Below are 18,270 nucleotides of genomic sequence, written 5' to 3'. Positions count from 1 at the left end.
ACTGTAAGAAAAAATATCTGCCAATGTGCCATCTACAACTTTACCTTTCTGCAAACGTGCCAATGCCGGTATAATGAATTCTAAATCATAATTGGAATTGTGCATATAAACAGGTAGAAAGAACTATTGTATAATATTTAAATTACATTATTTATGTGCCAGCTTGTGTAATTACTCCCCCCCCAATAGAATTGGACCGCTTAAATGGCCATGGTCCGGGACTGATATTGTCTTAAAACCCTAAACAAAATTTCTTTGTGCAAACCTAGCACATTTTCTTATTTTTGATGGCCAACTTGACCCCTGTTAATAGATACTCAGTTAATAGGATAATTTATACTGCGCAATTGTAAAATTGACTCATTTGCTGTTTTAATAAGTGCATTCATGGTTGCACGCATACAATCGTCCCAACCCATTGTCTCAAATACCTCTACCAGTTTCATATTAGTATACGAGTCTCTTTGAGCATGGGTGTAAGAGATCGCAATGGTTTCTCTTTCTTTGATATCATTTAAATTTTATGGATTGTACATATCTATGGGTTTGGCTTCAAAGTCTAAGGTGATCTTGTCATCCTGTAGGAATGAATTTTGAAAGTTCTTGGAACACAAGATTGTCACAGCTAACCGTTTCAATGGATTGAGACCCATTACACTTGAAGCGTTTCATATGATACTTTAGCTGTAATTCGGTATAAAATCTACAAAGACACGTTGGACAATAATGACGCGATGTGTAGCGCTTTCCCCCATCTAAAACTCAACTAATATCTGTAATTAGACTAAAATATCCCATTGTAAAGAAGTAATACCCAGTACTTCTCTGATTCATTGAACGGAGCCCTTACTGAAAATATCAACCTCTTTTTACTACTCCACTCACCCGCCTCAAATTCTGTTTTGTATAGTAAAACAGTAGCACTACTCTTTAAATGCTCATTATCCCACACAAAATATCTATCTTATTAAGTGTAACTGGATATTGACTATTGAAACAATTCAAATCTACAACAATTAAGGAAGCTATAGCCCCTCCCCGCCCCAATTAGCTGTCAATTGGTCCAAGTTGTCTTAAAACCTTCCGTTCACATTGATATATGGGCTGCTGTAAGAAATACATATTTAAAATTCTGAAGTCCTATACCGAAAAAAGTCCTTTTACACCTTGACATTCCTCTAGATTTTACTTATATTTTAAACCTATAGGCCTCTTCCCTCCGCCTTTTCAAAATAAATCTTTTTTTAAATTTACATATATTTATATTAAAATTTTCAACAAATAAAACCACTGCCCCAATCCCCCTCTCAAATTTTATCCAGTTTTGTGACAATACTGTCTACCCACTCCATAAAGACACCTTCAAATTCTTCAAGCATGGATTAAGTGTTAGCATTTCATATTGCATATAGTGCGAATATACATCACCCGGTTTTTCGTTTAAATAGAATAATTTTTGTGCAATATAGGCTCTTGTGCTATCTCACCCTTTCCATTCCCAAGTCTCTAGTTCAAAAAGACTCGGATCATCCTTATATAGGAGTGTACTATATCAATTGGATCTGTAATAATATCCCCCGCTATCAATGTGTTAAAAGATCCCCAAATGTGGCCGTGTGTATGTGGCCAAATGTATTGTACAAGGCAGGGTTTAAAAAAATATAAGTCTGGCAATACAGCGAGTGTTGCAGAGGTTTCTTTTACCACACCCCTACCAATCTGTCGTTCTGTCTTTAATTGTGTAATTAGAGAATTTAAGGGATTTTTTGGGACTTCGAATAATTTTTTTTACATAGAATTATTTGGGACACCGAAAATTTCTTTGTAGGTTCCTGAGACTTTCAAGAATGATGCCTTATTTTGTATTCCGTTATCATTATTTTTTTTGAAAAATCAATGGCATGTTTACGACAATTTCAAGAATGATACATTATCTTAAATTGCATAAGTCATCCATGTTGTCAGTAAAACAATACAATGCATCCAGTGACAGGCCTCACAGCTGGTCTATTGAGATAACCACTACGTCAACAAAATTTTCAGCCTCTAGGCATTTTTCTGTTGATTTTATGAAATTTAAGTTTTTTAGGGGTAATTCAGGTGGATTTTAGGGGGGGGAATTATTTTTTTTTTTTACTTAGGATTTTTTGGGTTATAGAGTTATTTTGGGAGACAGTGAATGTCTTGGCATGCTTCTGAGAATCTCAAGCATGATGCGTTATCTGGTATTGCGTATTCATTCATGTTGTCGATGAAATGATGCAATACATCCTGTGAAAGGCCTCACATCTGATCTTTCGGGATAATAACTTAGTCAACAACTTTTTTTTGCTTCTAAGCAGTTTTCCATTGACTTTATGAAATTTAAGTTGTCTTTTTGGGAATTAGAATGATATTTATTTACTTAGAATTTTCAAAGACTTAGAATTCTTTTGGGTCGCCGACAATTTCTTGATACGTTTCCGAGAACTTCATATTGACTGTGCAAAAATATAATAAATCATGGGACAGCTCTCTCATCTGGTATTTTGAGCCACAGATACTGTGGCAGCACATACTCTGATGTGCTATTATGGTTGCTTAGCCTTTTTTGGCATCGTTCCAAGAATATACATCCTGATTTCCGAGAATTTCTATGCATGTTTCTGATAATTCAAGAATAATATTTTATCTGGTATTGTGTATTTATTCATGTTGTCAGTGAATTAATGCAATTCATCACGTGACAGCGCTCAAATCTGGTCTTTTGTTATAAAAGCTGATTAAGCAACATTTTTAAAAATTTATTTTTAAAATTAATTTGTTAAAAAAAGATTTTATAAAATCTATTTTTTTGGGAAATCAGAATTATTTTTCTTTTTTTAGACTTGGAATTTTTGGGGACTTGGAATTATTTTGGGACACAGATATTTTCTTGATATTTTTCCGAGAACTTCAAGAATGATGTGTTATCTGGAACTGCCTAGATATTTATATTGGCAGTGAAGCAATACAACAAATGATGGGAGAGCTCTATCATCTAATCTTTTGAGACACAGATACTGTGGCAGCCCATACTCTGATGTACTATAGTGGTTGCTAAAGCCTTTTTTGTTTTAAGTCCAAGAACATGCATCCTGATTTCCGAGAATTTCTTGGCATGTTTCCGAGAATTTAAGAATACTGAGTTATATGGTATCATAATGTCAGTGAAACTATACAATACATTATGTGACAGCCCTCACTTATGGTCTGTTGCTATCACAACTAAGCCAACAACATTTTTCACTTCTAATCAGTTTTTCAATTGATTCTATAAAATTTATGGGCTTTTTGGGAGTTAGAATTATTTTTGATTTTTTTAACTTTGAATTTTTTTGGACTTGAAGTTATTTTGGGACACAGGGAATTTCTTGGTATGTTTCCGAGAATTTCAAGAATGATACATTATTTGTTATTAAGTAATCACTCTCGTTTCTTAGAATTTCATGGCATGTTTCCGATAACTTCAAGAATGATGTTGTCTGGTATCGCACAATCATTAATATTGTCAATGAAACAAAAATATACATCCTATGACAGCCCTCATGTCTGGTCTTTTGAGATAACAACTAAGTCAACACTATCTTTAGATTCTAGGTAGTTTTCCATTGATTTTATATAATCTATGGGTTGTTTGGAACTTAGAGCTATTGTATTTTTGGGCAATTATTTTGGACACTGAGAATTTCTTGGCATTTTTTCTAAGAAATTCAAGAAGGATATGTTATCTGGTATTATGTTGTCAGTATGTTTTTCAGTGAGACAATACGATGCATCCTGTGACAGCCGTCACATTTGGTCTTTTGAGATAGTAGCTGAGTAAACTGTGACAGTAAATCGTCAAATTCAATAATATATCAGAGTGTGGGCCGCCAGAGTATCCTTGACTCAAATAACCACATATGAAGACTGTCATAAGATGTTTTGTTTTGTTTCACTGACAACATAAACAATTATACAATACCAGATAACATCATTTTTTTAAATTCTCGGAAACACAAAAGCCAAATTTCAATGTCCTAAAATAATTTCCAAAAAAGTCCCAAGAAAAGACAAAAAATATTTCATAAAATCAATGGAAGACTGCTTAAAAACTAAACAATGTTGTTGACTCGGTTGTTATCTCAAAAAACAGTCGTGAGGTCTATCACAGGATGTATTGTATTGTTTCATCGACAATATGAATGATCTTGCAATACCAGATAACTCATCATTCTTGAAATTCTTGGTAAAATGCCAATATATTCTCAGTTGCCCAAAATAATTCTAAGTCACCCCAAAATTTTAAATTAAAAAAATAAAGTAATTGTAAATTCCCCCTAAAAAATTCTTAAATTTTATAAAATCAACAGAAAACATGCTTAGAGGCTAAAAAAATTGTTGACTTACTTGTTATCTGAATAGACCAGATGTGAGAGCTGTCACTGGATGTATTGTATTGTATCACTGACAACATGGATAACCATGCAATACAAGATAACGCATCATTATTGAAATTGTCGGAAATATGCCATGAAATTTTCAAAAACAGAATGATTACGGAATAAAAGATAAGGCAGAATTCCTGAGATTTTCAGAAAACTACCAAGAAATTTTTGGTGTCCAAAAAAATTCTATGTAAAAAAAATATAACTCTAAGTCTTAGAAATCCCTAAAATTTCTTAAAATCAATAGAAAGCTGCTTAGAAGCTAAAATTGTTTTTAACTCAGTTGTTACCTCAAAACACCAGATGTGACGGCTGTCAGAGGATGTATTGTATTGTTTTACTGACAACATGAATGATCACGCAATACCGGATAACGCATCATTCTTGAATTTGTTGGGAGCATACCATGAAATTCTTGAAAACCAGAATCTATATTCTTGGACTGATGTCAAAAGTGTTGTTAGCAACTCAAATAATCATCAAAGTATGGGCTGCAACAGTTTCTGTGTCTCAAAAGCCTAGATGACAGGGCTGTCATAGGACGTATTCTAATGTTTCACTGACAACAGGATTAATTACGCAATACCGGATAACGCATCATTATGAAATTATCGAAAAAAACATCAAGAAATTCTCGGCATCCCAAAATAATTCACTAAATAAGTTCCCAAAAAATTGTAAATCTAAAAAAATTATATGTCCAAAAATTATATGTTCCAAAATAATTCGAAGTTTCAAGAAATTTCTACCCCCGAATAATTCTGTCCAAAAAATTGTTTTAAAAAAAAGATGGAATAATTTCAAAGTTCAAACAAAATTGACGTTCTAATAAATTGGGGATGGGGGTCCATTGGGGCTCTAAAGGGCAACACAGGGGCCTGAAGAGGAACTTGGGGCCCTTTTGGGGGGCATTGGGTCCTCAGTGGAAATTTGGGGATCCAAACTCATGCGCAAGCCCAGCAATAGAAAACTGATGTGCTCAGGACCATTACATTACAATAATGATATCTGGCCAGTTATACTCATTAGAATTTTTTTTAGATCAGAACAAATTTCATTAACCATCAAAAGAATATGTTTGTCCCACAGGCATCTTAAATCACCGTGGTATGTATACTCTCATTATGATACCGAAAAAGTGCCCAGAAACAGATCAATGATAACACTTACCGAAACTTAAATTGATAAATCGATCGTGCAAATAACTTGTTACGATCTTATGACGCTTAACGTCAGTTTGCTAGCGTCCCAGAAATAATACATTGATTACCTAGAATTTATTTCCAATGACTTAATATCTTCAATGACTTGTTTGCTCAGTCAAGTAACATGTCACTGTTGTAGCATATGAAATAATGAATATCACATTTGATTCATACATCAGACGGATATTTCATAAGACCAATGGAAAACGGCTCAGAAGCTGGAAAAATATGCGGTATGGAAAAGAAAACATATCACCATCTATAACTGTAGTTAACAATAATGCCATCTTCGACTTTGCTTGTGTAGATGACAGCATTAGGTGAATCGTCATTAAACCTTCTTTATGATCTTAAGCCGCTAAAGAAGAAAGGAGTGTTGGATAAGCCTACACTTAAATTGCATAGAAGGATACTACATATGCCTAGCTTACGTTTAAAAATCAAAAACTTTGACTAGATAAATCTTTGGAAGAAAAAGAAGTTTTTGTCTCACCACCTGAACAGTAAGTAGAAACAAGTTTTCGACGATATGTCTTTCACAATGTCAAAAGACAAGCCGAGGCAAAAGAAAAAATTTTTTCCAACCACCTGAGCAATTGAAGGAAACAAAGGTTCAGCCATATGTCTTTCAAAATGACGAAAGACAAGCCAAGGCAAACGTTAAGGATCCGATTAGAAAAAAAGTATTTTTACAAAGGTACTACTTCTAATTAAAGGTCCATTTGGACGTTGTGACATAAAGAATAGGCTGAAAATTGTCTGCGTTTAAAAGACGAGTGACAATAAAAGTCCATATACAGAAACCTGCCACGTGCCGAGGGCCGGGGCCATCTTAATTGTTGCACGGAAAGGTATCTGTGCAATATGACTGAAGCTATAAAAACTAAAGTACTAACACGTTAATGAAATATATTTTTAAACAGAGATGTACAAATTGCTTTGCAAAGAAGCATTTAGAATTGGGGATATAATTGACATTCCTCTTCGGTTGATATCTTGGCTGATTTAATAGCCGCTTCTATGTTTGGGTACATTCCAGGCTGACCAAATTCGGGAGCGAATGGTCTTATGCACACACCGTTGCCAGCAAAGCTTTCTTCACTGAAAGAAAGACCAGCTAAAAACAACTAGCATTAAAACAATATACGCCAGATACTGTCACTGAAGAATTCTTCTAAACTGAATGATTTATTTAAAACAATCTATTTTAGATAATGGATTCTGACAGTTTTACTATGGAAATTTTTTGTGGAAAAGAAGTAGCTGAATATTTAAAACTAATCATTAAACCTCATATCTTTGGTATCTTACAAGGAGCATAAAAACCTTTTAAAACCTTATACAATTTCGAACATATAGAACCTATAAAACATATAACATATAGAACATATAAAACCTTAACGGGATTTTTGTGAAAATAAATGTTATCAGAAAACTTAGAATTGGATCATGTTTTTAACTCCGTAGCTTGGAATTGGAATTAAATAGCTAAACATAAAGAGTGGAAACAAGGGCTACAATTGGAAGTGCTGGAAGTCCCAAAGTTTTAGCTCTTGCTGATTTAGTTTAAGCCATCCAATTTGCCAAAAGTAAGTCTTTGGCCCAGATTTAAAGTCCTTACGGTTTTCACAAAGGATGGTTGTAATTGGAGTATATTTAAACGGTATTCGTAAAACTTCTTGAATTATACATCGATGTTTTAAATATATCTATCCATATATTAATTTATAGGTAGTTTCTGATCAACTCAAGCATTCAACAAGTTGGTTGCAGCAAGTCCACATAACATTCATCCAGGCATAGAGCATAGAACGCTGTGTCTAGAACTGCAAATTTTACTAATTAGAAATTTTTTTTTTCACTAAATTTACCATCTACGCTTCACAGGGGCATTCAAATATGTATGTCTAGCTTGACTTCCAGGTCTGAACAAGTGAATGGCTAGACGCACATGGTTAGGCACGCAAGTGTTGCTGAACTTGCATTTGAACACCCCTTAAGACATATATTCGTTGTTTTGGTTATTTGACCATGGAAAAACATAGACTACTCGTTTAACTTCAGAATTTCTATCCTGAACAGACCTCGTCATGACGCAACCATTAAAAGCATTTAATAGCAGAGGAGCAGAAAAGGGAAAAAAGACAGATAGATGTATTCAGAAAGATAGAGTGAGAATGGAAATGGAAATTAGGTTAAAGAGAGAAAGAAAGAGAGAGAGAGAGAGAGAGAGAGAGAGAGAGAGAGAGAGAGAGAGAGAGAGAGAGAGAGAGAGAGAGAGAGAGAGATAAAGAAAAACACATAATTCTGTATTAACAGAGTGGACAATTCTACAATATTCTTAATGTCCTGTGAACAAAAAAAAACATTTACTAAAATTAAACTTTTTAAATTTTCACCTCTTCTTTTTTGAAGTGAATAAACAAGCAACTTATTGTTTTCATACCGCCGTAACTTTTTCAAAATGTGTTTTGTAATTGTTTTACTTTATTCCCGGTTTATTTCCAACTACATTAAAAAAATATATTTGACCATTTTTTTTTAACAATTTCTTCCTCATAGTCCACTATTTGAATTAATAACAGGATTATAAATTGCTCACTAAAACTTCTTAAAAACAAATCATTTTGACAGAAATAAAACGATTCAACTCAGCCAACTTAATAGCCAACTTACTCGAACACGATCCACGGACTTGTTCCAGAAACAATGAGTGATCTGACATTTCCCAAAAGAACCGTGTATGCGTCTCCAACTAGAAATTGCTCCCTTCCTTGGTACCAGTCTTTTCCGTACAAGTTCATGGAGTTAGCTTTCCAGTCTACAAAGGAGCCGGCATATCTTACAGAAGAAATCTGGAAACAAATTTGGATGCATAACAAAAAAAATATATAAATCTCTTGGCTGTACTAACTAGCTTAGCATTTCTCAAATGACCTGATGAAGACAAGTTTTCTGATAATTTAAGGCTTGGGACAGTGGCGACGACTCATGAGAATATAGGGGGAGCCAAGGATCTTTTTGAATTCTTTTTAATTAAGATAAAAAACAGAATAATATTGAGCAAACCTACTTAAACAGGAAGTAGTGGTGACTGCGCTGCTTGGAGAGATTGTCGACTGATATATCCAAATCCAGTTCCTTTCCCTCATTATCTTTTTGATCATGATATCACTGATTCTGTCATTTTCAATCATTGATCACGGATAATCCTTCACACGCCCTAATGCCGAAAAGAATCACGAAATTGTCTATTACTTCGAAACACAGAAGTTTATCGGAGTTTCATTCCGCTGGCTGGCATTTTCCAGTTACTGAGCTTGAAAGAAGGTTTCTAACAAATAGAAATGGCTTGACTTCTCTTGCTTCGAGCACTGGTTTCATATTGTAGATATTTTGATTCTTGGATATTAATAATAATACTTTATTTATCACCCACTTTACAAAACGGAGGTTAAGTGGAGTAAATACAAAAGAAAACAGCAAAAGAAAAAACGAGAAACGAATATATTACATACAGAAAAAGATGGATAAGGCGATGAAAACACCCTAGCCAATAATGTGCTTCAATAGCTAGCTCGGCACATAAAAATATTGCGTAAAGTCAAGACTATAGATATGTTTTTTTCTTAAGTTTTTCCATTTGTTATCATCTCTCAGGTTTGGAAGAGTCTTGTATGTCCCGGATATCAGTGCAAGCGCCGCATAAATAAGCAAACTTTCATATTGAAGTTGCTCTGATAAACAATTTAGAATTACTAACATTTTTCATTAGGTACCAAGTTGAGACAAAAGAGGTACATTTAATTTTATATAGTAGTCCATTTGCTTCGCACGCTCCTTCGCTATTGGAACTATAAGACACTGCATTTAACACAGCAACAATATATTCATATCTAGCCTTCATCTTAGAAATAGAATGGACTGCGTAAATCATGCAAGTCTGGGTGGTTGTCTTAAGATCCAAGACTTTTTAAACGCTAATACACTGAGATTCCACAATTAGTTAATTTCGAGTGCTATGCTGCATGATACAAATACGTAAAGTCTCTGCACTACAGAGAAAAATTCCAAAAGTTATCTGAACTCTCTCATGCAATTAGTCAAAACCAGCTTTAATCTGTAGGCGTGGCAGTGCACATAAACTGCATGAGGCACATTCTCCTTAAGCTTTGCTTGAACTTTGTTAAATACAGCAATCATAACTAATACGCTGTCATAACACTAGGCAATACACAACTTTCTATACTAAGCTTTTCTACACGTATAGTTTCACCAATCGATGTGGATAAGCTTTGGCATCTAATTTGTTCGTGCGATTGCAGTCAATTGCTCGCTCCACTACGTTTGAATTGATATGTACCTGAGTAGGATCGGTAATTGTTGTTTTCTATAAAATATCTTATGTTTCGTCAACAAAAATAGCAAAGTAGTTAGCTGATTTTACTTCTGAAACGATGTCTTGGCGCGAAGCATATCCCATCATTGTAACTATATCATTTTGGTACTCATGACTGCAATTGTGACCGTATCGGCGCTGTAACTTCGCCTTCAGATTTTCGTCCCCTTTAGACATTTCCTCCATCATTTCAGCAAATTTACACCGGTTTGCAGGTGTTTTCAATTCGTCACGAGACCAAGAAGGCAAATAATGCGAAAAAACGTTCTTGACATGATTTTTTTTTAACCTCTTGAAATCTGGATTAGATTAGGGTATCCGCTATATATATCGAACTATCAATACAAATTATGTTAAGTTCTGTCCATACTGACATACAATTCCTGGGTATTTCAGAACCATAAATCTTTGTAGCTGCTACAGCAGCAACATTGATTGTAATTATCTTTAAAAATATTTTTCTTAATTACAAAAGGCACTGGTTGTAGCAATTTCTTTCAAGATGAGTCATTTAACAGCTTTCCATGGTGTTTCAATGCCCGGCTAGTTATGGAGCAGGAGAAACAAAAAAGAAGATGCTTTCGATGTAGAATATCGTGGTTGCAGCTACTTTCCGTGTGTTTCAAGCCAATGGATTTTCTTGTTGTTCAATACAAGGGACGCCCCGCTGGCTGCGGAGAAGCGGAAACAAAAAAGAAGATACTTTTGATGTATAATATCGTGATTGCAGCTACTTTCCATGTGTTTCAAGCCAATGGATTTTCTTTGTTGTTCAATACAAGGAACAACCCGCTGGCTGCGGAGAAGCGGAAACAAAAAAGAAGATGCTTTCGATGTAGAATATCGTGGTTGCAGCTACTTTCAGTGTGTTTCAAGCCAATGGATTTTCTTTGTTGTTCAATACAAGGGACGCCCTGGCTGCGGAGAAGTGGAAACAAAAAAGAAGATGTTTTCGATGTAGAATATCGTGGTTGCAGCTACTTTCCGTGTGTTTCAAGCCAATGGATTTTCTTTGTTGTTCAATACAAGGGACGCCCCGCTGGCTGCGGAGAAGCGGAAACAAAAAAGAAGATGCTTTCGATGTATAATATCGTGGTTGCAGCTACTTTCCGTGTGTTTCAAGCCAATGGATTTTCTTTGTTGTTCAATACAAGGAACACCCCGCTGGCTGCGGAGAAGCGGAAACAAAAAAGAAGATGCTTTCGATGTAGAATATCGTGGTTGCAGCTACTTTTCGTGTGTTTCAAGCCAATGGATTTTCTTTGTTGTTCAATACAAGGGACGCCCCGCTGGCTGCGGAGAAGCGGAAACAAAAAAGAAGATACTTTTGATGTATAATATCGTGATTGCAGCTACTTTCCATGTGTTTCAAGCCAATGGATTTTCTTTGTTGTTCAATACAAGGAACACCCCGCTGGCTGCGGAGAAGCGGAAACAAAAAAGAAGATGCTTTCGATGTAGAATATCGTGGTTGCAGCTACTTTCCGTGTGTTTCAAGCCAATGGATTTTACTTTGTTGTTCAATACAAGGGACGCCCCGCTGGCTGCGGAGAAGCGGAAACAAAAAAGAAGATGCTTTCGATGTATAATATCGTGGTTGCAGCTACTTTCCGTGTGTTTCAAGCCAATGGATTTTCTTTGTTGTTCAATACAAGGAACACCCCGCTGGCTGCGGAGAAGCGGAAACAAAAAAGAAGATGCTTTCGATGTAGAATATCATGGTTGCAGCTACTTTCCGTGTGTTTCAAGCCAATGGATTTTCTTTGTTGTTCAATACAAGGGCCGCCCTGGCTGCGGAGAAGCGGAAACAAAAAAGAAGATGTTTTCGATGTAGAATATCGTGGTTGCAGCTACTTTCCGTGTGTTTCAAGCCAATGGATTTTCTTTGTTGTTCAATACAAGGGACGCCCCGCTGGCTGCGGAGAAGCGGAAACAAAAAAGAAGATGCTTTCGATGTATAATATCGTGGTTGCAGCTACTTTCCGTGTGTTTCAAGCCAATGGATTTTCTTTGTTGTTCAATACAAGGAACACCCCGCTGGCTGCGGAGAAGCGGAAACAAAAAAGAAGATGCTTTCGATGTAGAATATCGTGGTTGCAGCTACTTTTCGTGTGTTTCAAGCCAATGGATTTTCTTTGTTGTTCAATACAAGGGACGCCCCGCTGGCTGCAGAGAAGCGGAAACAAAAAAGGAGATGCTTTTGATGTATAATATCGTGATTGCAGCTACTTTCCGTGTGTTTCAAGCCAATGGATTTTCTTTGTTGTGCAATACAAGGAACACCCCGCTGGCTGCGGAGAAGCGGAAACAAAAAAGAAGATGCTTTCGATGTAGAATATCGTGGTTGCAGCTACTTTCCGTGTGTTTCAAGCCAATGGATTTTCTTTGTTGTTCAATACAAGGGACACCCCGCTGGCTGCGGAGAAGCGGAAACAAAAAAGAAGATGTTTTGGATGTAGAATATCGTGGTTGCAGCTACTTTCCGTGTGTTTCAAGCCAATGGATTTTCTTTGTTGTTCAATACAAGGGACGCCCCGCTGGCTGCGGAGAAGCGGAAACAAAAAAGAAGATGTTTTCGATGTAGAATATCGTGGTTGCAGCTACTTTCCGTGTGTTTCAAGCCAATGGATTTTCTTTGTTGTTCAATACAAGGGACACCCCGCTGGCTGCGGAGGAGCGGAAACAAAAAAGAAGATGCTTTCGATGTAGAATATCATGGTTGCAGCTACTTTCCGTGTGTTTCAAGCCAATGGATTTTCTTTGTTGTTCAATACAAGGGACACCCCGCTGGCTGCGGAGGAGCGGAAACAAAAAAGAAGATGCTTTCGATGTAGAATATCATGGTTGCAGCTACTTTCCGTGTGTTTCAAGCCAATGGATTTTCTTTGTTGTTCAATACAAGGGACTGTAAGTTTCCTTGATTGGGTTATCCGACAAGGTGGTTTTAATGGTATACTTTGTGTTTCGATCTAACAAGTACAAATAAAATCAAACTGAATGTTTAGTATGTAATGCTATTAATTATTGAAATATCATCAGTTCAAGATTTTATTTTACCGTTATTTTATAATCATTTTCAATGCTGAAATAACTGGGAAAGAAAATATTTGTTATATAATTCGTTTTCAGTGAACCACCAATGACGTAGTTAGACTTGTACAGTTAGGGAAAGGGGCAGTTTCCAAACTCTCGTTTGTAGTGAAGCTATATTTGCCTTAAACAGTCTTGTAAAGGACTAATAAAATTAAACTAAATATTTGATACATAATGATATTAATTGACGAAAGCTCATCAGTTCAAAATTTGATTTTACTGTAATTTTTATATATATTTTCAACGTTGTAATAAGCACAAAAGAAAATATTTGTAATATAATTCGTTTTCAGTAGAGTGCCAAATACGCAGTAGGTTTTAGACTTTTCAGTTAAAGAAGGAGGCAAAACCCAAAATCTTCTTTCTAGAGATTTTTGTTCGTTTCAAGCTGCATTTCCATATTTAATTTAAGCTTCACTCGTTTTAAGATTTATGTACTCATTCATATTAGTAACTATTGTTTGTTTGTCTGCTACGATTGCGTATTTAATTTCCGTTCGTTTTGGTTTTCATTTATTCCTTAACAGTATAGTAAAATACTTTTGTTTTTTAAGCCTGATTTTGCATATTCAACTCAGATTTTACTCCTTTTGAGATTTATTTATTCATTTTTATTAATACCTGCTGTATGTTTTTTTTGCTATAATTATTTATTTAAGTTCTGTTCATTTTGGGTTTCATTTATTCTTTAATAGTAGTTTTTGGCTGTTTTGAGTTAGAATTATCGTAGGTTACTATTTCTTCTGCTCTTAAGCTTTATATTGCCTTAACTTTTCTTTAGAAAACTTCGTTTCCGGAAAGTTTTTTTTTCTTAAATTAATTTCTGTTCGTTTTTGATTGGCAAAGTTTCAAGTTTTCAAAATACCCTATTTAATTTTTTTTTATTCCCAAAAAAGAATTATTTTTCTGGTAAGAACTAGTAAATTAAACTAAATGCTATTATAAAATGAAATTAATTGCTGAAAGTTCACCAGCTTAAGATTTTGTTTCGCCCAGGCCGAATTTTGAGCTTTGACGCCACTAGGCCCAAGCGTTCTTGTCGTTCCGGTTTTGCAACATTTTATGGGAAATCCCTTAACTTTGGGAATAGTGGAAGCCGCCTATTGATAAATCCTGGTCTGGTTTCACTTCAATTTTCATTTTATTTTCTATATTATGATAAGAACAAAGGGAGATATTTGAATTATAATTTCTTTTAGTAAAGCGCCAAATACGTATTAGAGCTTATACTTTTACCGTTAGAGCAACGGTCAGTAGCCATACTGTGGTTTGTAGTGAAGACATCATTCAGTAGAAGCATATAGCCCCTACTCCCTTAAAATGGACGTTGTCTAACAACCAATCCTTACCCAATCCTTATTTGTGTTTGAATTCCGTTCTCCCAATTATATTAATAATAAAAAGGTAAACTAATTTTACAAAATTCACGTAAGAGAATGATGATTATAAGTCAGAGAATTGGTTACTTTAGTAAGACAATGATACTTTTACCGTTTGGGAAACAGATAGTAGCCATATTCTAGTTTGTAGTGAAGACACCATTCTTTAGAAGTACATAACCCTAATTATTTCGGAAAGAATTGGGGAAAAAACTTCTGGAAAGTTTTTTTTTATTAATTTTGATTCGTTTTTTAATTGCAAAAAGTTTCAAGCTTGTAAAAAAACTCCTTATTTCAAAATAAGAAATTTTTTCAAAATTAAACTTTCATCAAAGTATCGAAACTAGTATCAAAGTAACAATATCGAAGTACCAAAGTGTGAAAGAAAAAAAAGGATCAAATTTAACAAGGTATCAAATTAACAAAGTATCAGAGTAATTATAAACAACTCGCACACCGTACAGCCCTTGCACCGTAAATCGAAGAATATAATATAATAAACCATAAAACCATAAACCAATCACTAAATCCAAGTTTCAAAGTAAACAAAGTATCAAAGTAACAATAATTAAGTTCTGTAACTCAGAGCCATATCCCTGGGGCTGCGGGTGGGGTTAACCCTGGAAGTATAGTTATTTGGCTTTTGAACTACTTTGAAGAAAATGGCTATCTTCAAATTTTTACCGCATGCCCTTTGGGAAAGTGGACTTTGGCTAGTTGGCCATTGATCACTTTTTACTCTTAAAAAGAGCTCAAAGTTTCAATTTCATATCTAATGAACCCCTTCCAAAGTTAATAAGACTATCTCTTCCATAGAACCGTATATTCTAATATTGGATGTCTTAGATAATTTGAAATCCTTGCCCCGGGGGCTAAGGAAGATTTCTTAACCCCTAAGTCATAGTAATTTGAATTTTGGACTATTAAAAAAAAATACTATTGCAAAATTTTGATTAGCTTCGTTTTAAGAAAAAAGGCACAAGGGGACCTGGCGTGTTACTTTTTGATCAGTTCTTAAGAACTTGCAACTTACATAAGTTACAATTCTTGTCCCGGGTGCTATCGGTTGGTTTTGGGGAAAAAAGCGTGTGTGTGTGGGGAGGGGTAGATACCCTCCAATCACTTTTGATGGCTCTTAAAAGGCTACCTAGAACTTTCCATTTCCAATCAAACGAGCCATCTCTGCAGTTTATACAACAACCCCTTATGTAAAACCTTATATGCCCTCGGGGGATAAATTACAACACTTGCTTTTTGGCTTTGGGGGGATTTTTTTATCCCAAAATTTTTATTACTTGATTTTTAAACTATTTTAAGCAAAATAGCTATCTCAAAATTTTGATTGGATGCATTTAGGGAGAAGGGTCTTGGGGAGGGTAGGCTAGTTGCCCTCTGATCACTTTTGAATCTTGAGAAAGACACCAGAAATTTTGATTTGAAATCAAATAATCCCACTCCGAAGTTTATGTGACCATCCCTTCCTTAAAGCTTTATATGCCCCCAAGGCAAATTTTACAACACTTGGCCCCAGATTCTGGGGGCTCTTTTATCCCTGGAGCTTTTGTTATATTATCTTTTTGAATAAGATGGCAATATAAAAATTTGATTGGACGCATTTGGGAGAAAGAAGGTTGGAATGGAGGGTGGAGGGGGGAAGTAGTTGCCATCGGACCACTTTTGACTCTTAAAGGTGAATTAAAAAATTCAATTTCCAACTATTTGAGTCCCCTTCAAAGGTTATACGAACAACTCTTCCATAAAAACCATATATGCCCCAATGGCATAAGTTACAACCCATCTTCTGGCTCTAGGGGGGGGGGTATGCTGACAATGAAGTTGTTGTTATCTTACCGTTGAAATATTTTAAACAAACTGGATATCTCACAATTTCCATTTGATGCATTTGAGGAAAAGAGGGTGTTTGCGTCAGGAAGGGGGTAAATGCCCTCCGTTAACTTCTGACTCATAAAAGTTAAAAGTAGAACCTTTAAGTTTCCAATCGAATGAGCCATCTTCAAAGCTTACACGACCACCCTTGACATAAAAACCTAATAAGCCTCTTGGGCATAACTTAAAACACTTGCCCTGGGTTCTGGGGGGTTATGTCAATCCCGGAGTTTTTTTTTTATCTGATGTTCAGACTATTTAAAAAAAATGGATATCATAAAATTTGTATCGGATGTGTTTGAGGATAAAAGGGCTAGGAGGGCTAGTTGGACCCCGAAGTTTTTGTTATCTAATGTTTCAACTATTTTAACGAAAATGGTTATCTCAAAATTTCTATCGGATGTATTCGGGTAAAAAGGGGCTAGGGGGCTAGTTGCCCTCGGATAACTTTTGGCTCTCAAAAATGGAACTAGAACTTTCCATTTCCAATCAAATGAACCCTCTCCGAAGTTTGTACTAGCATCCCTTCCATAAGAACCATATATGCCCTCAAAGCATAACTTGCAACGCCTGCCCCTAGGCCCTGAGGGTTGAGTTGACACCGTAGTTTTCTCATCTGGCCTTTGAAATATTTAAAAAAAAATACTATCTCAAAATTTGTATCAGATGGGTTTGGGAAGAAAGGGCGTGGGGGGACAAGTTGCCCTCCTAACAAAGCCTACCCCCGGGCTCCGGGGGGTCGTTTCGACAACAGAGTTTTGGTTATCTGACCTTTGAGCTATTTTTAACAGTATGGCTATCTCAAAATTTGTATTGGATGCTTTTTGGAGAAAACAGGCACATTCCTCTGTGAAAAAAGCTTTCTTAAATAAGCAAGGGAAAAAAAGCTTACTTTATAATAAAATCAAGCTCTAATTAACAGTAAAGTCAAAAGTAAAACTGAACTGAGTCTTCTTAAGGTCAATTGTAGAAAAACATGAATTAGATAAATATAAGTGATAGTAATCATTCTTTTGTCATTCAACTGACCTTTTCCATAGTTAGGTAGCTAATTAAGGCGTAATGCTACTTGCAAATCCCTTTATACCAGTTTGATTAACACAGTCACGGAAAGCATAAGCGATTATTTAAAAATAGATTTATTTAATTATTATTATATATTATATTATTATATATTATTATATTGTTATTATTATTATAATTATATTATTTATATATATTATTTACATATATTACATACATTATATTGTTATTATATATATTACATTATTATATCATGAAAAGAGAAATCACCAATGCTACAGCACAAACACACACAAAAAAAAAAAAAAAAAAAAAAAAAAAAAAAAAAAAAGAGACAGAAGGAGAAAAGGAAGACTGTTTTCCTAAATTAGTGATTAATATAGACCAGCACTTGAATGAGGCCTTAACCCTACTCATCCATACAATCACATAGGTCAAACAGAATAGCCACACACAATCAACCATAAAGAATAATCCATGGACAGGCAGTCATGTCGTCAATAAGTATAAGTCGTCATTTACCGAACAATAGAAAAAATAATATAGACAAATAATTCAGAGGCAACACCCAACATAAGGGCTCATCAGGAGAATACACTGGCCTATATAGGGTTTCGCCACTCTAAATTCTCTACCCAGCACAGTGTTGTGGCTACCACAGAATACCCATGGCATCCCCGCGTCAGGTATCACCCCCAAAATACATGCCTATGAAAAAAAAACAGCAAATGTAAAACAACCAAGTAAAACCAAAACAAGCTTATCCTGTTAATATATCCCTCCCTTTAGCAACAATAGGTAAACTAAATATTATAAATTTTACCAAATCACAAATA

At 35.2% G+C, this 18,270-nt stretch overlaps 1 protein-coding gene across 1 annotated transcript in view; it reads right to left on the bottom strand.

Moving 5' to 3' along the window:
• Nucleotides 1–6,545: 6,545 nt before the first annotated feature.
• The window catches only part of LOC136032712 (beta/gamma crystallin domain-containing protein 1-like), a 15,953-nt gene continuing 4,228 nt past the window's right edge, over nucleotides 6,546–18,270 (bottom strand). The window contains exons 3-4 of the mRNA XM_065713019.1: nucleotides 8,330–8,508; nucleotides 6,546–6,754 (exon numbers count right to left, since the gene is read on the bottom strand). Of these exons, the coding sequence (XP_065569091.1) occupies nucleotides 6,607–6,754; nucleotides 8,330–8,508 (327 nt within the window). The 3' untranslated portion in view covers nucleotides 6,546–6,606. The remainder of the gene's footprint in view (nucleotides 6,755–8,329; nucleotides 8,509–18,270) is intronic.

This window comes from Artemia franciscana, chromosome 11, assembly GCF_032884065.1.
Source record: "Artemia franciscana chromosome 11, ASM3288406v1, whole genome shotgun sequence".
Classification (NCBI taxonomy): domain Eukaryota; kingdom Metazoa; phylum Arthropoda; class Branchiopoda; order Anostraca; family Artemiidae; genus Artemia; species Artemia franciscana.
Note: the sequence above shows the minus strand (reverse complement) of the source record. Positions and strands in the feature narration are given on the sequence as shown.